The 19409-nt window shown below is 43.3% G+C and overlaps 1 protein-coding gene across 5 annotated transcripts in view; it reads left to right on the top strand.

Annotated features, from left to right (window-relative positions):
• COL26A1 (collagen type XXVI alpha 1 chain) overlaps positions 1 to 19409 on the top strand; it is a 195347-nt gene that overhangs the window by 21626 nt on the left and 154312 nt on the right. For all 5 annotated transcript variants that reach the window (XM_056330029.1, XM_056330019.1, XM_056330012.1 and 2 more), the window contains one exon: positions 19083 to 19205. Coding sequence is in view for 3 of the 5 variants with exons in the window: in XM_056330012.1 (XP_056185987.1) it covers positions 19083 to 19205 (123 nt within the window). In the remaining 2 variants the exon portion in view is untranslated. The remainder of the gene's footprint in view (positions 1 to 19082; positions 19206 to 19409) is intronic.

Here is a 19409-nt window from a genome sequence, read left to right as displayed (position 1 = left end):
AAGCTAGCCTGTGCCAACTTAGGTATCAGAAAAACTCTACTAAGGATCATAGCTGCAAAAGTTAAAGAGCATAATGCTACTAATTGGGTTACTGCCCTGCATTTTTTCAACTTTTTATATAGTGTATTTATGCACAATGTGGCACTGATCTGAATTGGAATCCCTAATACTACTACAGAAAGATACTGAGTTTGGGAACTGTGATGTTGTTCCTTGTTGGTTTTGTTCCTTATCTCCTTTTTAGGAAGAAACAATTATATGTTGACTTTTAATTCATTGCATGGAATAGTATGGTTTCGATGTTTTGGCTGTGTTTTACAAGTTAATGTTTTTCTCTTCTTGGAAACAAACTGATGTGCCAGTAGAGTGTGCTTGGGTGGAAGTGTTGCCTGTAATGTTTAGGCCTGGCTGTTTGAAAATGGTTGAATCTTTTTGAGGGGGCCAACACATAGGAAGCAATTTCAGGTTTGAGGCTCCTTTTCAGCTTCTAAAGCAGGGAAATCATAGCTCTGGCAGAGAAAAAAACCTCTCCTATCTGTTTAGAAATGGCTTTCACCTGGAGGCCCACAGAATGGATGCTACTGAGACAAAAGCTGAGGGCAGCTTCATTTTATGCTTGGGACAGATCAGTCTCCTCTTCCATATCTATGTGGTTTATCTGGAAAAAAGAATCTGCCACTTAAAATCATAGTAGTTGATTGTGAAACCTCTTTGAAGCTGAGAAGAGAAGGTATCTGCGAGCTTCTGTTTCGTAGGACTCTTCCCTCTACTTCTCTGTGGTCCGCTGTGTGTCTCCTGCCTGTCCTCTGAGAGCTGAGTAATGCTGTCATTTTCCAGCCACCTTCCTTTGTGCTGAGTAAACAAACCATCTGTCAAAACTTTAAGGCTAATACGAGGTACCACTACATAGAAATGTAATCAGTTCCAACTTTTTCTGCTTCTAGGAACTGGGTGAAAGTGATATTCTTTGCAGTATTTGCACTAGGTATAGGTATGTGTTTGCTCAGAGCATCTTAGAAATGCCGGTGCCATGAAATCGTGAGGCAGGGGAATGTCCCCCTGGACATGGTCACGTAACCAAGTTGTACTGAGTCTGTAGAATTAAGAACAGATCCGGTCCTTTTTCTTCTGGGTGTCATCCTCCCATCCCCTTTTTTTTTGTGTATGTGCACTCTAGAGGGGAGGTTTTGACTTTGCAGATGAACAAGACTCTTTATTCCTGCTTTGCGTTTCTCAATGGAATAAAATGACCAAGTAGATGTGGTGGGAAGAGTCCCTCATAAAGGCAGTGTAGGCAAAGGCATTTTATGAAAGGTACCTGCTTCGTGTAAGGACAGTTTTGGGAGTAGACCCTGCAGAAGTGAGGAAGAGGATGCAGCAAATGTGATTGCAGGACCTGAGTACTAAGGTTACTGGTCTTTTGTTCTGTGTGAGAAACTGGAATAGGATGCTCCTTACCCTGTGTATGTTGGATGTTAGAGCTGTTGAGGACTAAGAAAAGGCAGCAGCATAGGTGCTAAATGAGCTAAATACTCCTTTTGCCCTGTTGTGATGACCTTGTGAGATGGAGTTGCTCAATTAAGGCACGCACAAAACCTCCCCTTCTGTCCTTAGCTTTTGTGCCTGGGGTCAATCGACATCTGCTTTTTCCCCACAGGACTTTGCTTATTTAGCCGTTCAAAAGTGTGGTGCTGGGAGCTCTCAGCTTGGTTTGAAATGTTTCTTCTCATCATGAAAAGGCTTGGGGCAGATGGGCCACTGCGGCTGTTGGGATGACATAACGTCTCTGTGCCGAGCCTGGTGCTGCGGTGCTTGGTGGGGTGTGGTAGCCCTGAACGGAAGGGCAGACATTTCTTTTTTGCTCTGTGCTGCTTAGCCCTTATTAAACTCAGATGTTTCTAACCCCTTCCTCCAGGCTCTCATTATTGCTGTAAACACAGCAAAGCACAGGGAGCTTTTTCAAATCCTCGTTTGAGGCAGCAATGGGTGACAGCTCTACCAACAGCTCTCCAGTGTGCCTGTGTGCAAAGGGGGGTTGACGTGAATTTAACGCTCCAACCCAAGGGAGATTCTGCTTGTTTTCCCTAAAGAAACCCCCCCTTTTTTTTTTCTTTTTTTTTTTTTTATCCCTCTCCCCATCTGATGCCACTATTTTTCCTCCTGACAGGTTGCTTGGCTTCCTGGCTTTCTTCTTGCCCAATTCAGTCTTCTGCTTCCTCAAAACCAGTCTGGTTTCTGCCACCCTGCTCAATGCGGGCTGTCTGGTTGCTTGTCTCCATCACTGTATCTTGTGCAAACTTTGAGCTGTTTGCATTTTCAGGTGGCAGTGAAAGTGATACCAGCTAAAATAAGGTTTCTGTTGCTGTGCCAGAATGACTAAAAAAGTTCTTCCTAGAAGAAAACACCTAGGATCTGGCTGTCAGCAGCTCTGTATCTCAGCTGTTCTTGTTCCACATTTACTGTGTGCTCTGACAGAAAGTCATTTTGCAGCTTTTTGTGAAGGGAGAGAGGAGAGACTGCCATGGTAACAGGATCTTAGATGCTTCCTACATATAAAGCACACTTCACACAGTGCGAGCTACTATACCCCCTGCAGGGGAATTTATGAATCCTTGGTATCTCTAAACGTAAACCATTAATTTAGAGCTGTAAACAGGCTATTTATAACCTTCTTACACAGAGTTCTCAAAGGACTATATCCTTTGCAAATATACTACTTAGGAGTCTGTTTAATATCACTCTTTTTTTTAAGCTGAGAAATTCTTGGCCCAGTGAGGTATCAGAGCTGCTTTGTGGATGGCATTTGACTTGGTAAAAGCTGTGTTCCTGTAAGACCTCTAAAAGATCATCTGTATGACTTGTTCTCGTGACACTTTTGCATCTGACTCTAGACTTGTGTGCCTTCTTGTAAACTGAGCTAAAGATCCTGGTTCTGAACTGTCAGGAGTCAAGTCAGATGTTAGGACGATCATAGCCATTTTGATGCTGTATTTAGTGACTGGATGCTAGGTTTCCTTTTGGAGATCTAGGCTATCCTAAGACATTTGAACATGAGCTATCCTGTTGCAAGGGTCTTAAAATCTGGTCCCTTGAGTCTCTGGCTTGTTTTAAATTGCCCTTCAAGAGTTTCTGGTGCATTGGAGTTACAGAGAGCTTTTTCTTACTTGGTACACTACATCCCCAAGAAAACACTGATTTAATTAGTGGTCATTGCAGCTTTGAGGTGAACTTTTTGTGCTGCTTTTAATGAACTTAAAGCTAAAATGGCAACAATCTTGAGAACTGAGCTGTCAGCTTGTGTCTGTCATTGGTACTAGCAGTACAGGACAGAGAAAATCTGATATGCTTAAGCTTCAGTATTTCAACATGGCAAACCCCACTAACCTAAACACTGAGGGGGGAGCTGCATTCTTTGCTATGCCTAATCTCTGTATTTTGTTAAACATGCATTCCTGCCAGAACTTTATTGGACAGAACAATAGTGACCAGCTGGGCAAGTGACCCTGGCTTTTCTGGTCGGCAGAGGAATTTAGTATCTGAAGAGCTCAGATTCTCATGTGCAGCTTAAAGCGATCTGGATTTAGTTGCTTTTAATTATCAACAGGCTGATTCATAAGGCTTTGTTTTCTACCCTCTTTCCCAAGAAAAAGACCATTCCCTTAAATGACCAGTATATGTTCTATAGAGCAGTGCAGAGTCTGGGAACTAAGACTTGCAAGTTTTCTCCCTCTTTCTTTTCTTTCCCCTAAATGAAATGGGAGTAGTAATACTTCCCTTCATGTAAGGGAAGGCTCTGGGGAGTATTTCTTGAGGGTGTGGTTAGATCTTAGAGGGGAAGCTGCAAAATCCAAAGTATTGTATATGAATATATGCAGAAGTTTATAATAAATCTATGAATGATAATACTTGGCATATGTATAAACTTCCAGTTTTACAGAATAGAGGTCATCGTGCTCCCTGTTTACTGCACCTCTCTGGGCCTGGATGACTGAAATTAGTCTTTGAGAGTTAGTCTTTGCTTGATCCTTGCAGGGAAGGATTTCATCTGGAGGGCAAGCTGAGAGATGGGAGAGGGAGGTGCTGAGCAGGGCAGGCCAGGTTGAACAGCAGCAGAGGTCTGGGTGATGGCACAGGCTGTGGTGCTTTCCTTTCCCTAACTGCAAGGAAAAGTATGTGGGAGGCTGAATGTGTAACATAACTATAGAAGCAGCACTGACCAACAGGGTCAGTGCAGAAATGCCTGCAACAACGAGCACTACACACAGTACCAGCCTTTGAGCAAAGGCAGGTCTGGGCTGCGATGCTGCAAACCTTCTCTGTTCCATGCAGCCTCTGAAGTATAGCAGAGAGCAAAAAGGCAAATTGGCTCTGTAGGATGTTACAGCACTTGGCTTAATGCTGCTGTAAATCAGCATAACCTGCAGCAAAATATATAGTCTCCCTGCAGTGTATTTCAGGATACAGCACTGAGCCAAATGGTTTAAACTATCGCACAGTAAAATGCTGTCTCTTGGGCCACTGTTACTGGAAGTCACTAATGTATATCACAAATGATACAAAATTTTTGGATTACAGTGTTGTAGGAATTCTTAGGCTGTAGGCCTGTGGATAAGCTTTGAATGAGTATGTGTTGCAAGTAGAAATAATAGGATCCCATTTTGCCAAGCACCAGAAAAATACTTGAGTCCTGATAGTGTAATTAAAAGTCTGCTAAAACCCTTTCAAGACCTCTGCAACCAAACCCATTGGAAATTTATTGCAAAGACTGCAGCAACATATTAATTTTCTTGGGTAATATCCTTTGAAACAATCAAGCTCTCTAATTATGTTTGTCAGGCCCTGCCAAGTGGTTATTGGCATCTGAACTGGAAGGTTTTCAAAGCAGTTTCTACAAATGACTATAGAATTTTGCTGAAAGTAAACTTGCAGCTCCCAGGTACCATTTGGAGGAGTTGCTGTGTGACCTTTGGGAGGGTAAGGGTGAAGCTGTATCTGTCTGCACTGAGTGGGAAGAGAGGGAAGAAGTGGGAATGTGGAAATGATAGGAATCATCACAACACTTCAGCTAGTGTCCTGGTTGAGCTTGGGAGTTGCCTTGTGCTACCCATATCTGGGTTTTTGACTTGTATCTGAGCATCGCTGTGGCCTGTGGAGGCAAGACACTTTGTAGGGCACCTCTGTGAGCTCGGATGTGTGTAGTTGTGGGGTTTTTTGTGTGGTTGTTTTTTTTTTTCTTTTTAAAAAATCCAAACACCAAAAGATCAACCAGCCAAAGAAACCCCCACAAAAAATACCACCAAATCCCACACAAGCATTTGGCTGGAATTACACACTTCCCCTGTGGCTTGTGGCTCAGATATTGCCATTAATAATTGAATAAGTGAATAGGCTGTTCCCATGGACATACCGACAGCAAGGAGAAACAGTTCAACAGTTCCATCCCTCCCTGTGCCATGCTCTCAGGTTCAGCCAACCTTTTTGATTTGTGTATGTGAGGGTAGTTTCATCTGAAACTCGTACCAGTTTTTTTCTGCTCAGGGAAGTATGTGATGTGAGTCTGTCACAGCTATTTAATTTGCCATTCAACACTGATTTTGTTGAGTGACTTGGCTGGTGTATGGCATCCCTGTATGCTTTCTGATAAATGGGTCAAGTGAGCGCTGTTGTGATGGTGGCTGCTGTCTTTGCTTGCAGGGTGGCTGTATTTGGCTTCAGCCTTTGCTGAGACCCTGCATGTAAAAGTTTCTCCAAGCTGCGCTGAAAGGTGCAAAGGAAAACCCTCATGTAGTTGTGTATAAGGGAGAAAAAGCACAAGCAAGCTTTAACTGTGGTGTGTAAAGCCTGTTTGCACATTTACTTAGCATAATAATAAACCATAGACTGTTGCTGAGCAGCTGTGTGTCATTCTTGGTTTTCCTGCAGTAAGTAAAGCAGCAGTATGCTGTTCTTCCCAAACTACAAAAAGGTAGTAGAAATACAGAATAATTATCACTCAGCAATAAAATTTGGGTAATAACTGCTTGTTTTAATCAAACTTATCTTCCACGCTCTTCTTTGTATCACTCTTCATTCTCTGAATATTCTGTTTTTTAAGAAATCTGAGTGAATGGGAGAGGAGGAAAGAAGCTTATCTATCTTTAATGGCTTTGCCTTGAATTTGCTGCAAGCTTTTGCAGGTAGTGTGTGCCCAAAATGTCAGTCTAGGGTCAGTTGCTGCTTCTTTGCACGCGTAGACTGAGATTTCTCACTGATAACTCTATATATTCCCTTCCCAGCAGAGCGGTGAGGGATGCCTGTAGAGCCTTTGCTTTAGGAGGTTGGATCATCTGTGTGCATCAGTTTGCACCCTTACCAAATTTGTGGTTAGAATGCTGTTGTGGAGTTTCCCACTTTGCCTTGGTGGAGACAGCTAGGTTGCCCTGCTCTTTTATATTGGCAGGTAATTTTAAACTTAAGCAATGACCAGAATACCTCTACAACCCCCCATCTAATGGGGTTTGCCATACTTATAATTCCCCACAGACCAGGACAGGATTTTTTTCTGGCCAGATGTCTGTATCTCTCCTTTGGACCTCCTGCTGTCCCCTCTCTCTTGCTTAGTGCTTCTTTCTCCCCATCGGGTTTCCCATGTGTGTAGTCGGGAATGTTTCAAGGCAGTGTTATCATTCCTAAGGAATCTACTGTGCGTGCACAGGCTATGGAGGGGTTTTTTTGGGCTGTTATTACTTGGCCAAATCAAACCTATTTTCCACCTGGATACCGAAATGTAGATCTCCTCCCTCAAGACCATCTTCCTTCCAAATAGAGGCTTCCAAAGCACCGAGGCACTAAAGCGGTTTCTTAGATTGCTCAAGAATTTTTTAATAATAGAAAAAGGTGTTAGTGTTTCTGTTCACAAGAGACTTTATTTTGTTAAGATTTTTTTTTTCTAATGAACAAACTGGATTGCAGCAAAGTTTAAAAGAATACAAATAATTGCTTTTGGCTAGAAATGAGGTATGGAGACTGCTTCCAAAACCAGTGAAAGCTTAAAAAGATATGTTAAAAGCAGAAGAACCTTTAAAATTAAAAATAAGTAGTTACAGCACTTCATCTCTAGATGTCTTTGCAAAGTGCAGTGGGTTCTGTGTGATTGAGATGTATACCATTTGCCTAAAAGTTAATTTAAAACTTGATGAGGCAATACAGCGTATTCACTAGCAGGGGTTTGGGACTACTGTGTGCAAAAGAGCTGATCTACAGCAAATGCTATGTAGTTACTTTTTATGGCATTGGACAGATGAAGCCGGCAGAGTGTAAGAGTGGGAGTCTGGAAAAGGTGAAGAGGAGGTTGCTGGTATAGCAGAACATTGTGCGCCTGTAACTACCGTATCCAAGCTGTGTTACATTCGCATGGAGTTTTGAACAAGGCTTCCGCTTTGCGCAGATGAAGCGTTTTGAAAGGGCTTATGACCTGCAACTGGGGAAGCATTTTAGGGCAATTTATTGCTGCCTTTAGATAGGCACTGGGAATGGCTGACTGGAGAGGGAGGCAAGGAAAGGAAATATGTGAACACCTAATCACCCATGGGTGTGGATGTGCATTTGTAAAGGGTACTGCTAGTTTACTACACTAAAGATGATTTTTGAGAATTTGAAGCTGTGCAAATAAGAATTTATTAACCTTAAAGCTATTGAGACATCCTCCCGCCTTAGCTTGCTGTCTCTGATCTCTCTCCCAACATGCACTTGAATCAAAACTGAATGTTGTAAAGGGCAAACTCAGCTCTCCGATCACACAACAGATCTCAGTTTTCATGTTCCTACTTCCCTACACATGAAACTCCCATGGGTGTGACTGGAACAATAGGATTATTTTCCAAATTATTTTTTATTGTTAGTAACGCCCAGGACAGCCTTGTGCCAGACATGGCAGACATGGAATAAAAAGTTTTCAATTTAAATAGCAAATTAACACACAGGCTTTGGGTTTTGTTTTTCAGACTGATTAACGCTTTGAATACTGAGGCAGGGAGGTTCTGCCAGTCTTTGTTTTCATTGAACTGGGGCCTCATGTGGCTCATCTTGGGGATCTCTCAACTGGGCAAGTGAAAGACAGCCTGCTTTATCTACTCCATGCAACACAGCCTGGTATTCTGAATGACCTGTCATATCAGTAGAGCAGTTACTGGAGAAAAGTACTTTGCTTTTGGAGTATAGGCATGTCGGTAGGGTACAGCTTTCCCCAGAAAATCTTCCTGGAGCACCCACAGTAGTCTTGTCTCAGGCCTAATGCAAGTGCTGCCTGATGGGACCTGACCTTTAGTTGCCTCACTGAATGCAAGTAGCTAAACTGACAAATCAAAAAGGGAAAGGAGGAATTGTTTATCTCAAAGGAGTACAAGTAGATGGATTTGTCTAGACTGGCTTATTCTAATCACCTCTTCCAGCACTGCAAACATTAGAAAGCTGTAGGGGTTTCTTGCATTTGAGGAAATGCTGGTTTATTTAGCAGTTTCAATAAGGATGTTGTCATGTCTGGGTCTTTGCATGACAGTCACCTGAAACAGAAGTGATGTGGAATACAGCTGAACCTGCACACTTATTGCAACTTCACTCTAGTAAGAGGTCCCTCTGGCTTATGAAATCTAGTTCGCAACAATCATGGGCAACCACATGGTAGTTAACTACTCTAGAAAGATCTGCTGCATAATCCCTTGTATGCTAGAGTTCACAAACTCCTTTACAAGTTGCTGCACAAACTGAAGATCTAGACCGAATGAATTGATTATAATGGGCCACAGGAAAAGAGGAGGAAGGAGGGCAGGTGGAAGAAGTGTGTCTAGAGGAGTTCTGGGTCCTATTTACCTAACACAGCTATCAGTACAGGTATCTCCAGTTGTATCCTAACACTTGTGAATCTGAAACTAATGCTCTGATTTGCTTTTCAATGCCTTTTGGATCCCATATGACACTGCTCTGAGTGTTAAATAGCTCAGGAAAACAAATCTGTATTCCCTTAAAGAGAAAAAGCAATGTTTTGTCTGTGGGATCTCTTTCAATATATACTTTTTTTTTTTTATGTTAACTATCAAAAAGGTGTACCTGTCTCCAATGACAGTAATCTCTACTGTGCAGCTCCAGGAAAAACCTGAAAGGTGCATGTTTACATGGGCAGATTAACATCGTGCAATTAACAGGAAGCAATGACTTGATCATGCCCTCCTAATTCTTTTTCTTTGATACGCTCAGTGCTCTCTTTTTGACATTGCCTTTTGTTCTTGTTGTAATTTGTGGGTTTTGGTGCCAGTATAATGCTAATGAGAAACACTGCTTCATTTAGGCAAAGTTCCTGAGTTCCTGTCATGCATGTGGCTTTCATTGCTGATGGTAAGCGCTGCGAATTTGGCAACAGAGGGCTGAATGTGAGGCACAAAGATGCACTGTTGTCTGTACAGAGCTCAGCAAGCAAAAAAATAAATTCAGGAGCAGACCCTGTTCAATCCTTGTGGGCTAGCTGTTGATGCGTGCAGATATGTGCTTAGTCCTACAGGGCCAGTGATTTGAAGGAGATGCTGAAAACCAGCAGAAGCCTGATTTTCTGTTTTGTAGGACTCAAATTGTGCAAAGTGTTGTTTTGCTGTGATGTAACGCAGCAAGGGGAATTAGAGACAGTTATGGGTACTGACTTTAGGGATGGTGGAGGAGACTCTGCAGCCACAACAGGAGCAGTTAGTAAAGCATATGATTCTGTTACAGGATTGCTGACTCCTTATGCTAGTTTTCTTAATGTTTTTCTCTGTGCAAAGTTTTTAAGGACAAGCAGGTGTGTGTCAGTGTCTTCTTTTTCCACTTAACAATTCCCTCTCCACCTCCTGCTAATTCAAAGTTAATTTACTTCTGAATGAATTTATGTTGGTGTAAATTTAGAGGTACTGACTTTTATCAAAGTTAATCTTGTACTTAAATGAAGAACAGGGCCACTGTCCTCAACTTAGAACTGTTCTAAATCAGAACTTTAGAGGACACGTAAACTAGTGCCAAATGTCTTCTTTGATCACAGGGGTATGTTGCAGACAAAGTTGGTGTTCCAAATCTGAGCTCTATACTTTAAATCAAGGTCTTAAGGATGTTTTTTCCTCTGACCCCACCCCTCCCTTCAAGGTCAGGCTTTCTAGGAATGAACAAACCAGTACTAGGGATGTATTTGCAATATAAAGGTAGGAGAGCTATCTATGACCAGGTTATCTAGCTGTGCAAAAATGTTTAGACTCAGCTTCTTTTGTAAGGCTCCAATTCAAGTAGCTTTTATGTAGCAAAAATGACATACTTGGTTGTAATTGTGCATGATTTCCATGCTGCATGGCTATCGAATGCCAAATTCCATCAAGTCAGTCTAATTTAACAAGGAGAGATTCCATGGATATTTTTGTACGTTTCCTTTTTCCTCGTTCTGTGAACACTGGAAACTACTGTATTCTCATTGATTGCAATAAGCTCGGGGGAGGGAGGAGCAAAAGAGTTCAGTGCCTAGAAGAATGCCTGTAAAAGCAAAGCACTTCAAAGGAGTAAACCTCCCTTTTATTTCTGAGCACTCAGTCATGGACTAACTTCTTTCATTTTCATGATGAATGTAATTATGGTTCAGGTCAACCATATTTATTGTTTGATTCAGTTGGAACATGCCACAAGCAAACTGAGAGTTGCTGGTTAGTGGGTATAAATCAGAGGGACTTTATGCTAGAGTCCTTGTGCCTTCTTGCATCTTTACCCTTATGCATGCATAAACAGATATGTATGCACAGAGGTATATGTATGGATCATAGCTCACGTATTTCTGATACTACCTGCCTGTTCAACCTTTTTTAAGTCTTCATCTGCCTTTGTTATATTCTACATTTATATTGGTGCTGATGCACTGGGTGGATCTACTGTACAAATGAATCAAGTGTGTGTGACAGAGCAGTGCTATCGTCTTCAGAGCCCCTCCTTCATTAGTTACAGCAGCTGGAAGGTGCCTTGCAAATGTGACGGGGCGTTGGAAGGCAAGTAGAATGGTCTCATGGCTGAAGAAGCTGAATGTTGCTCTGGGGAGCTGGATTCCCTCTTTGTCTCTGAAAAAGTGTTGCATCCGTGGCTTCACACTACTTGGCTGTTCTGCTTGAGGCTTTCAATAATTTAAGTAGGGAGAGTTTTTTCCTTTAACCCCTGTAACTTCAATGGCTGCAGAAACATAAGACAAAATTTTGCGCAGTTTATTATGAACTGAAGCAAGTTCAGCCCTTGCGAGTAATGTTGTTTGGAAGGTCAACCGTGCACACAACAAGGCAAGGAAAGCAAAATTAAATGTGCTTGGCTGCAGAACTTGCTGAAGATTAGAGCTGTTGTGCCGACTGAACTGCATTTTCCTCCTGAGGTAAAGGTTGCTCTAGGACTAAAATCCCTCCGGTGGTCTCCGATAATCCACTTTGCGTGGGAAAACCTAAGACTGTTACTGGCAACTGAGTATTTGAATTGCACTAAGCACAGAACATATTGCCCCCTCAGGAAGGGTTATGCTGTTGGGAGGTACCTAGATAAATTGTCCCATCTTACTTTGCTAGCCAGAACTTATTTTTATGGCCACTTTTTTCAAACTTGTATTGGGGTGGTGTGTGTGTGTGTGTAGAAAGGCTGGAGTTCCTTCCAGTCTTTGTCTGACCAACATAGTGGAGTGGGAGACCTGGAACTTGTCTTACTCCTGTTCATGCCTCTGGCTCTCTGCTGCTTCAAATGGCTGCTGCTGTCTGGCTTCAGAAACACCAGCAGTCTTCCAGTTTTATTTGTTTCCCAAAATGAATGGGCTGTTACAAAGACTTTTATCCCCTTTTTACAGGAGTCAGGGTAACCTCTGTTAGTGACTATGAAGTACTCAGTGGGAGTAAGGCATGCATAAAATGTCAATATTGACAACACGATTACTGTGGCTTGTCATGTCTTCTGACTTCCAGACCTCTTAAAACTTTGTAGTGGAAGGGCAGACTGCTTTGAACTGAATCTTGCCATCATAAACTTGTGTACAGCCAGCCCCTGGCCACTGCCAGGTCATCTTTCATGGATTCCTTAGCAGTGGTCCATCAATCTACAGACCAGAATCAATCCAGCAACTCTGAACGTTGATATTGTGGAGACTGGTGCTCAAAATTGAATTTTGTAGCTGGTTCTTTGCTGGACAATGAGCTGAATGACATCCTTGGATCCTAAAACCTAGTTACCTTGGGCGAGTGTGAACAGGAGAAACTTAAGCCCAGCTTGGTTTTTATCTCAGCTTTCCAGTAACATCTGATGGGTTTGTTTCCATCTTAGCCAGGTCACAGCAATAAAGAGTAATCTGGTCACAGCCAACTGAATTATCTGGTAAACTTGATCCTGTTGAGGGTCAAACCACGTTCAAGGAGGTGTGTATTTGTGAATAGGAAGGGAATAATACAGGTATGTAGAACTGGATGGTTCAGGAAGAGTACACCAAAGAGCCTGGCAGCTTTTGAATCTGGATTTCTTGGCATGTAGAGGGCAACTTCTGCTCCTGGCCTCAGTGGAACATATAAATAACTAACCCCTCCTAATGATGGGCTCCAGCACACAATGTATGGACTGCTGCTCTAGCAAAGCAAGTGGGATGCTGTGCTATTTACACAGAGAAAAGGGCACAGTTCGCTTTGTTACATCAGAATGGCAACTTTTTCCCAGTGAAAGTCAGTGACCTTCTGATTTTATTGAAATTCCTCTCTAGGATTGCAGGGAAATTGATAGCTCCAGTGAAAAATGTTATGAGGAAACTTGGGGAAATCTATCTAGCTATCAAAACACTCCTACTGTTTTCTGTGCCTAAAATGTTGATCTCTGCTAAGTATAACACACAGTGTGTTATCCTTATGGAAACAAAAAGATAATTCAGTGCAGTTGTTTACACAGGAGAAAGCTTTAGGGCAAATCACAAGCATCAGAAATGCCAGCCTTATTGAGAGACTTCTGTAATATTTATCGGGAGTGGGGAGGGTCAATTCATGCCCAACCACATGCAACAGGTGCTGATGAAACAGTCCTGCATATAAAGTCCTCTTTCTGCTGCCCCCCAAAGGAGTTTGCTTCTGTCTTGGCCAGCATAGTCGTTGATGATTTGAGCTTTTGTGTTGTATTGTGTGGCATATGCTTTCGTTGGAAGTACTAAAACCTCACTAAATCTCCATTATTTCCTTAGCTCTACAACAGCATAAATGACTTTGTTCAGAGTCCGACTTGTAGGAGTGTTTCCGCTGAAAGTGCAGCATTTCATGCTGGTAGGAGCATGGTGTGCGATAAGGCCACAGATATATCAAGAGCTGTAGCCGTGTCCTTCACTCCAGTGAACACATCAGCCAGAAGGTCTCGCCTGTGGTAGGTGTTGCCTGCTGTAGGTCTGTCCTTAACAGGGCATGGCGGCAAGTCAGTTTTGTGTGTGGAGCTGAACTGTCATCCCACTGAAAGAAGTGATTAAGCAAGAATGTAGCTGCTTTCATTTTCAAGTTGCACGCTCCTGATTAAACAGACTACTTGCTGTGTCCTGATCAGTTCAGCCCAGTGGTTTCTGACAGCGTTCAGTTTGTGATCGCTTTTCTAGTGAAATGAAACCTACTAACAACCAGTTAGCTTTTCTCTTGCAAATCACCTAGAAGGTCCTATGGGGACCCCCAGGAGTCTGAAAAGCTTGGATAAAAGCCAGCAGTTTGGACTAGGAAAGAAGCAAACATTGCTTTTGGGGATGGCTCTGTAAGTTTCTTGTGATGGAAATCTTTCTAAGTGTTCACCGTTAGAACGGTGGAGGGATCCCTTACTACCCCTTGAGTGATTGATGGGCTTGGGAAACAGTACTGTGCAAATCCAAATGGTGTGAAGGAGGGAATAAGCAGCTTGCTGTCTGTCAGTGTCTTCACATCTGTGAAATGACTGCTCTGAGCTAATTCAGTCATACTAGCCTGGAATTAAGCTTTGATATGTGAATATATGGCTATTCTGCAACCTAGAGTATTTTTGCTTGAGTATTTGTTTCCTTACACCTCTCCACCCTCTGCAGTTCCTTTTCCCTTGCACTTGTAGGATTAAGGATTGCAGGCTATACAGACATCATAAACTGTGCATCCAGATAAGGTTTCTGATGAGGGGCACAGCAAGTTCAGAAAGCTGGTGGGGTGCAGAATGTGGCTTCCTCCTTGGCGTTTGCCTACAGAAGCAAAATGCAGCTCAGGCTCCATCTGTAGTAAGTCCAGCTACCTTTTGGGTCCTCTCAGACCACTCTGTGCATGCCCTGGGAAGTTAGGTTTTCTTATCTCCTTTCGTGTCTGGGTGCCTGAAACCATGTATCACTGCTCTTGCTGAGTCAGCAGTGAGCAGACAACTCCCTCCCAGCATCTGCTGAGGGAGGGGGTCCATTTAAACTCAGAATAGTAGTTTTCAGATTATCTCCAGATGAAAGAAAACTATTGAATTTGTTGTTCTACTTAGCCTGAAAGGTCCACAGTAACATCCCTAACCTACACAGTAAGTATGGTTGGATATCTGCTGGTATCAACACTCATACTCCCTCTGGAACAGCATGTTGTCAGCTGTGATCAAGATGAGAGATCTTGGTGTGTAGCCCTGGCCTGAAACTGTCTAAATCTCTAACTTGCAGGCCATGTTCTGCAGATCCTCAATTGTCCATGAAAGTCTTCCAAGAATTAAATACGGTGTGAGAGTAGGGTGTCTCTCTGGGAACAGCTGGGGAAAATGGACCAAGTGAGGCTTCCCTCTCTAAGCAAAGCAGTGGAAGACCAATTCCATGAGATGCTGTGAGGCTTCATGCTAAATATGCTGGTGATGAGCATGCATGATCATGATATCCAACAGACCTAGTCCTAAAGGAGCTGCTATTCGGATCATTTTGTTTGGTCGGAATGTTCTTTTCAAATAAGCATCAATACTTTTTCTGCCATCCTGGATGCATGCCAGCAAAAGTCCTAAACCTTTCTTGCTAGCATCTGTATATAATATAAAGGGTCATTTATAATCTCTGTAAGCCATGATGGGACCTTTCGTCACGTTGTCTGAAGCCTGCTTGCATTCTGGAGACTGTTCTTGCTGACTTTTGGCTTGCAAAGAGAAATCACAGGGCTGTTCTGTCTGCTTTCTTTCATAGTCGCTGTGCTGTTATATCTACAGTGAGTTCCAAGCTATATATCCTAATGCATCTTATGATCGGCTGTGTTCCTGTCTTTGTCTCACCTGCTTCTATGCCACAGTAAAAAAACCCAAAACAACTGAAAGTTATGTTATTTATGGGAAGCCAAAAGTGGGATGTTTTGCAAATGGGTATGTACCTTTTGCTCCTGGGTGGGTACCTTTGTAACCAAACTCTTCCTTCTGATCAGTAAGGAGAGAAGTTAGAGAAATCTGTGTACGGTTACTGCACTCTCAGTGCGCCTGTTGAGGGAAGTGGAAGGTTGTCCCTAGATTTGAGCAAAGGATCTGTTATTTTGCCATGGCCTATCGGTCCTGTTCAGGCTGGCAAACTCAGGCATTGAATTTAGGCAAGGAAAGTAATGAATGGAGAGCCTCGAGGAAGCTCCTTAATTCCTGTAATGATTGCCTCCTTTTTTAACAGGTCCCTGAGCAGGTCATCTGAAGAAATGAACCTGGGAAAGTGTTGGGTTTCTGTCCTGTGCACTGTCGTGTGGGAGCAGTTTTTATGTCTGACAGCTGCCTGAGGCGCTGTCACTAGATTGTAAGGAGGTCTGTCCAGCACGTCTCAGTTCTGTGAAGGGCTTTTCGAAGGCAGAAATGATAACTTGACTGCCGAATTCCTTTGACTTGCAAGGGGATATGCATACCCGAACAGTTCATTCCAAGGACCACGTAGCATAAACGTCTGAGAGACCTACTCAGACAACAGCAGTTTTGGATTCGTTGGTAAGAAAATCTGTGTGCATGCCAGCAGCACCCACTGAATGAAAGGCCTGCCAGCTTTTGGAGGCAGCTTAAAATAATCAACTTTTCTTGCAATTTTTGACATAGGCAGCCTGCATAGTGCCACCTGTTTAGCTCCAGGTCCACAAATGTAGTGCTAGACAGCCAAGCTGCTTGGAAATAAGCCTTGAAGGAGCAGGATGACATTAAATCTGGGTCTATGCAAGGGAAAGCTAAAGAGAGTAACAGTTAGTTTCCAATTTCTCCTTAGGAGTTGCAATTTGGAGCTGCCATTATATATTAACCAGAGCAGTTAGGCTGCCAGGGTCTGCCTGCAATGCCTGCCTTTCACTTCTGCATTGTGCTGGGGTGTGCAGTGGTGTTTCAGCTTTGTTCACATTCCCACATCTTTTGCCTTCAGGAATATGAAGCTTTCTAGTTTCAGCATCAGATATGGAGGGTTCTGGTTAGAGTGCAGTTGATCTTATTTTCTTTTTTCTTAATTTGACACAGAAGTGCTTTGGGTGTACCCAAGAAGGTCAGACAGGTTGTCTCAGAAGCCCCAGCATTTGAGCAAAATAATTGGCGTAGGATAATCCAGCTCTGCACCATGGAAACAGTACTACTCCTTCCCAGATGATTCTGTGATGGGAGAGGGCCAGAGGGACACACATACAAGCTACGTAACAGTTCAGGCATAAAAAATATTTGATTTATTTGGATTTCATTGACAGGCCAGAAAAATGGTCTTAATGTGAGGGGAGGCACTCAAGTCCTTGATAATTATGCTCTGTTTTAAAATGTTCAGTAACTTTATTCTGAATTTGTCAGTATTCATGTCCTTTGGTGCTCTGTTACATGTTGCTAGTGTGCATATTACTGTTTTGTTCTTCTCTTGTGGTGGGACCAATTCCTTTCTCCTTGTATGTTAATGAACAGTTTTGGTTTTCATAATTGTAGGACATGTGCTTCTGCCGTTACCCTGTCAGGTTCTGTCTGCGTGCAGTTTGTTTTGCCTGACATGAAATGCTTTTGCCCTGAGGCTTGTGCAGAAGCGCTGTCCTTCTGATGGCTGTAAGCACTGTGCTAAAAAACGTGCTCAAGGTAAATCATGCAGAGCTGTGGTTTCCCCAAGCCCTCTTGTACTCACCCTTTCTTCTGGCTGCTTTTCCTTCCATGCTTAACTGGCTGTTCCCATGGCACGAGGATATCTTAACCAGCCGTACCCATCTGAACAAACACCATGCTAAAGCTTGGTGAGATGAAATAGCCAATTGCACCATGTGTACATGTGAAATGGAAGAGAGACGTTTACTCTGAATTATCACGCTACCAGTCTTTAGCTTCTGTCTTTGTTCTGGGTTTGCTCCCTAAACTTTGTGCAGAAGTTGTTGAGCCTACTAAAGGATCTGCTGTCATCAGGTAGTCTGGAGTTTAATCTCCCCCCACATACACACACTTTTTTTTGGTGCCCTTTGATTTTATGACGTAGATGTTAGTACAGACATTGGGTGCTAGGCTGTCTCATCCCTATAGATACATACCACAGAACTTCAATAAATCTTAGAAGTGGTTCTCTAAGACCTGCCTGTCAGCATGGGGTCACCCGAGATGTGACTGTACTCCACGCTTCCTCATGAGGAATTGCAAGTGGCTTTACAGTGAGCAGGAGCCGTGTCTGTGGGGAAAGCTGCGTGGCTCTTGCCTTGGTGCTGCTGACGGGCCTGATGGTGCTGAGCAGAAAGCCACCTTCTCTCTGGGTGCCCCAGTTCACCCAGCTGCTGTAGCTGTAGGTTCAGCAAGCAGCCTGCTGGCCCCGGCTTGCCCGTTGTGGTCTGCAGCGCTCAGTTCAGCTGCCTGCATGCATACCTCTATTCGTGGCAATGAGAGTTATCCAGAGGGCAGGGAGCCTTCTGTGGAGATAGGAGGGGAATCCAAAAAGAAAACAAAACTCAATAAATGCTGTAAGTGGCAAATTCTGGAAAACTAACCTGCCGTGGGGAAGGTGGGTTAGAGAAGGAGGAGGGGATGTGCAGGTGCTTGTTTCTATGGTGCAAACAGTTTGATTTTTTGGTATGCAAGGCTGGGAAGCTGCTGTGACACTTGGAGAAAAACAGATCAACTGTACTGAGGGCTTTTGCTTTAAGATGCATGAGGAGCCAGGACTCTTCTGTGCGTGCAGGGAATGCTTACACAAGCACCTTGTGTGTTTTGAAGCACAAGCTGGTGTCTTTACTTCCCATTAATGACCTCCGTTCTGATCCCCAGTCAGTCAGAAAGTGGCTCTTAAACTTTTTTACATTGGGATGTAAAAGCAAAAATGTAAACCTGTATTCGGCAAATATTAACGATGCTTGCAAGGGGGGGGGGGGGGGGGGGGAGTATTCCCCCCTAGCATGACACAGGAACCTAACAATGTTTTTCAGAGAAGGTGGAAGAGGGTCTATGGGTCCCTATTCCCAGGACTGACACTGTCCTGCCTTCTCATACACCTTATGGTGAGAAGGTGTCTCTTTTGTTTTCTTGTGAGACAGCATAAGACACTAGCCTCCCCTTCCCCTGCATTTTTTCTTGCCCATTTTTAGACCATAATCTTACCAGGACAGCAGTATGGCTTGTTTGGCACCTAGCTTGTTTAAGCCCTGCTGACAATGTGCTCCACCACACCAAAAAGCAGAATTTTCCAACTCAGATGTTGTTCAGAATAGTAGGAGGTTGGGGAATGATACCATAATGAGCAGGATGAAATTAAGACCAGTACAATGGGAACTGACTATCAGGAGATTTGGAACACTTTTTTTTTTTTTTTTCTCTCTCTCTCTCTTTTTTTTTTTTCCCTGAAGTCCTATTGTTTATGATAACAGAACTGAATTATGTACTATAAAACTCTAGCCTCTGAGGACTAAGCAGGAGGCGTTACTGGATCTCTTGTGGTTCAGGTTGGCAGAAGCTGGGAATCTTTCTGCAGCTATTGGGAGGAGAGGATAGGGTAAGAAATTAAGACTGCAAGTTAGGCTAGCTATGGCTGGCAGAAGAAACAACCCCACCCCCAGATACTTAGTCTGTTTTTACTGCAGTCTGATGTACGTTGGTTCAGCTTGCTGTCGTCTTACTGGGGCTAACAGTGTCCTTTCTCTCCGCAGGCATTGGTGTCACTATACGGTTACACGGACAGTCTCCTGCCAAGTGCAGAATGGGTCAGAAACGGTGATCCAGCGAGTTTATCAGAGCTGCCGGTGGCCAGGACCTTGTGCCAACTTAGTGAGGTAAAAATCTTCCTGTCTTATGTTGCCCAAATATTCCTGCACTTCTCATTAAATTGGTTAGCTTTTAAGTACTGCGTAGAGGGTTGAGATCGATACGTCAGGTGTGATACCCTGCTTTCACAGCAGTGTAGCTAAAGAATGCCACTGTTGTTAGCTGCAGAGTAATTGCATGTGAAGGTAGGTGTAGTATTAGGGACAAGCCGG

Source organism: Falco biarmicus, chromosome 1 (genome assembly GCF_023638135.1).
Source record: "Falco biarmicus isolate bFalBia1 chromosome 1, bFalBia1.pri, whole genome shotgun sequence".
In the NCBI taxonomy this organism is placed as follows: Eukaryota; Metazoa; Chordata; class Aves; order Falconiformes; family Falconidae; genus Falco; species Falco biarmicus.
This window is presented reverse-complemented; position numbering and strand designations above follow the sequence as displayed.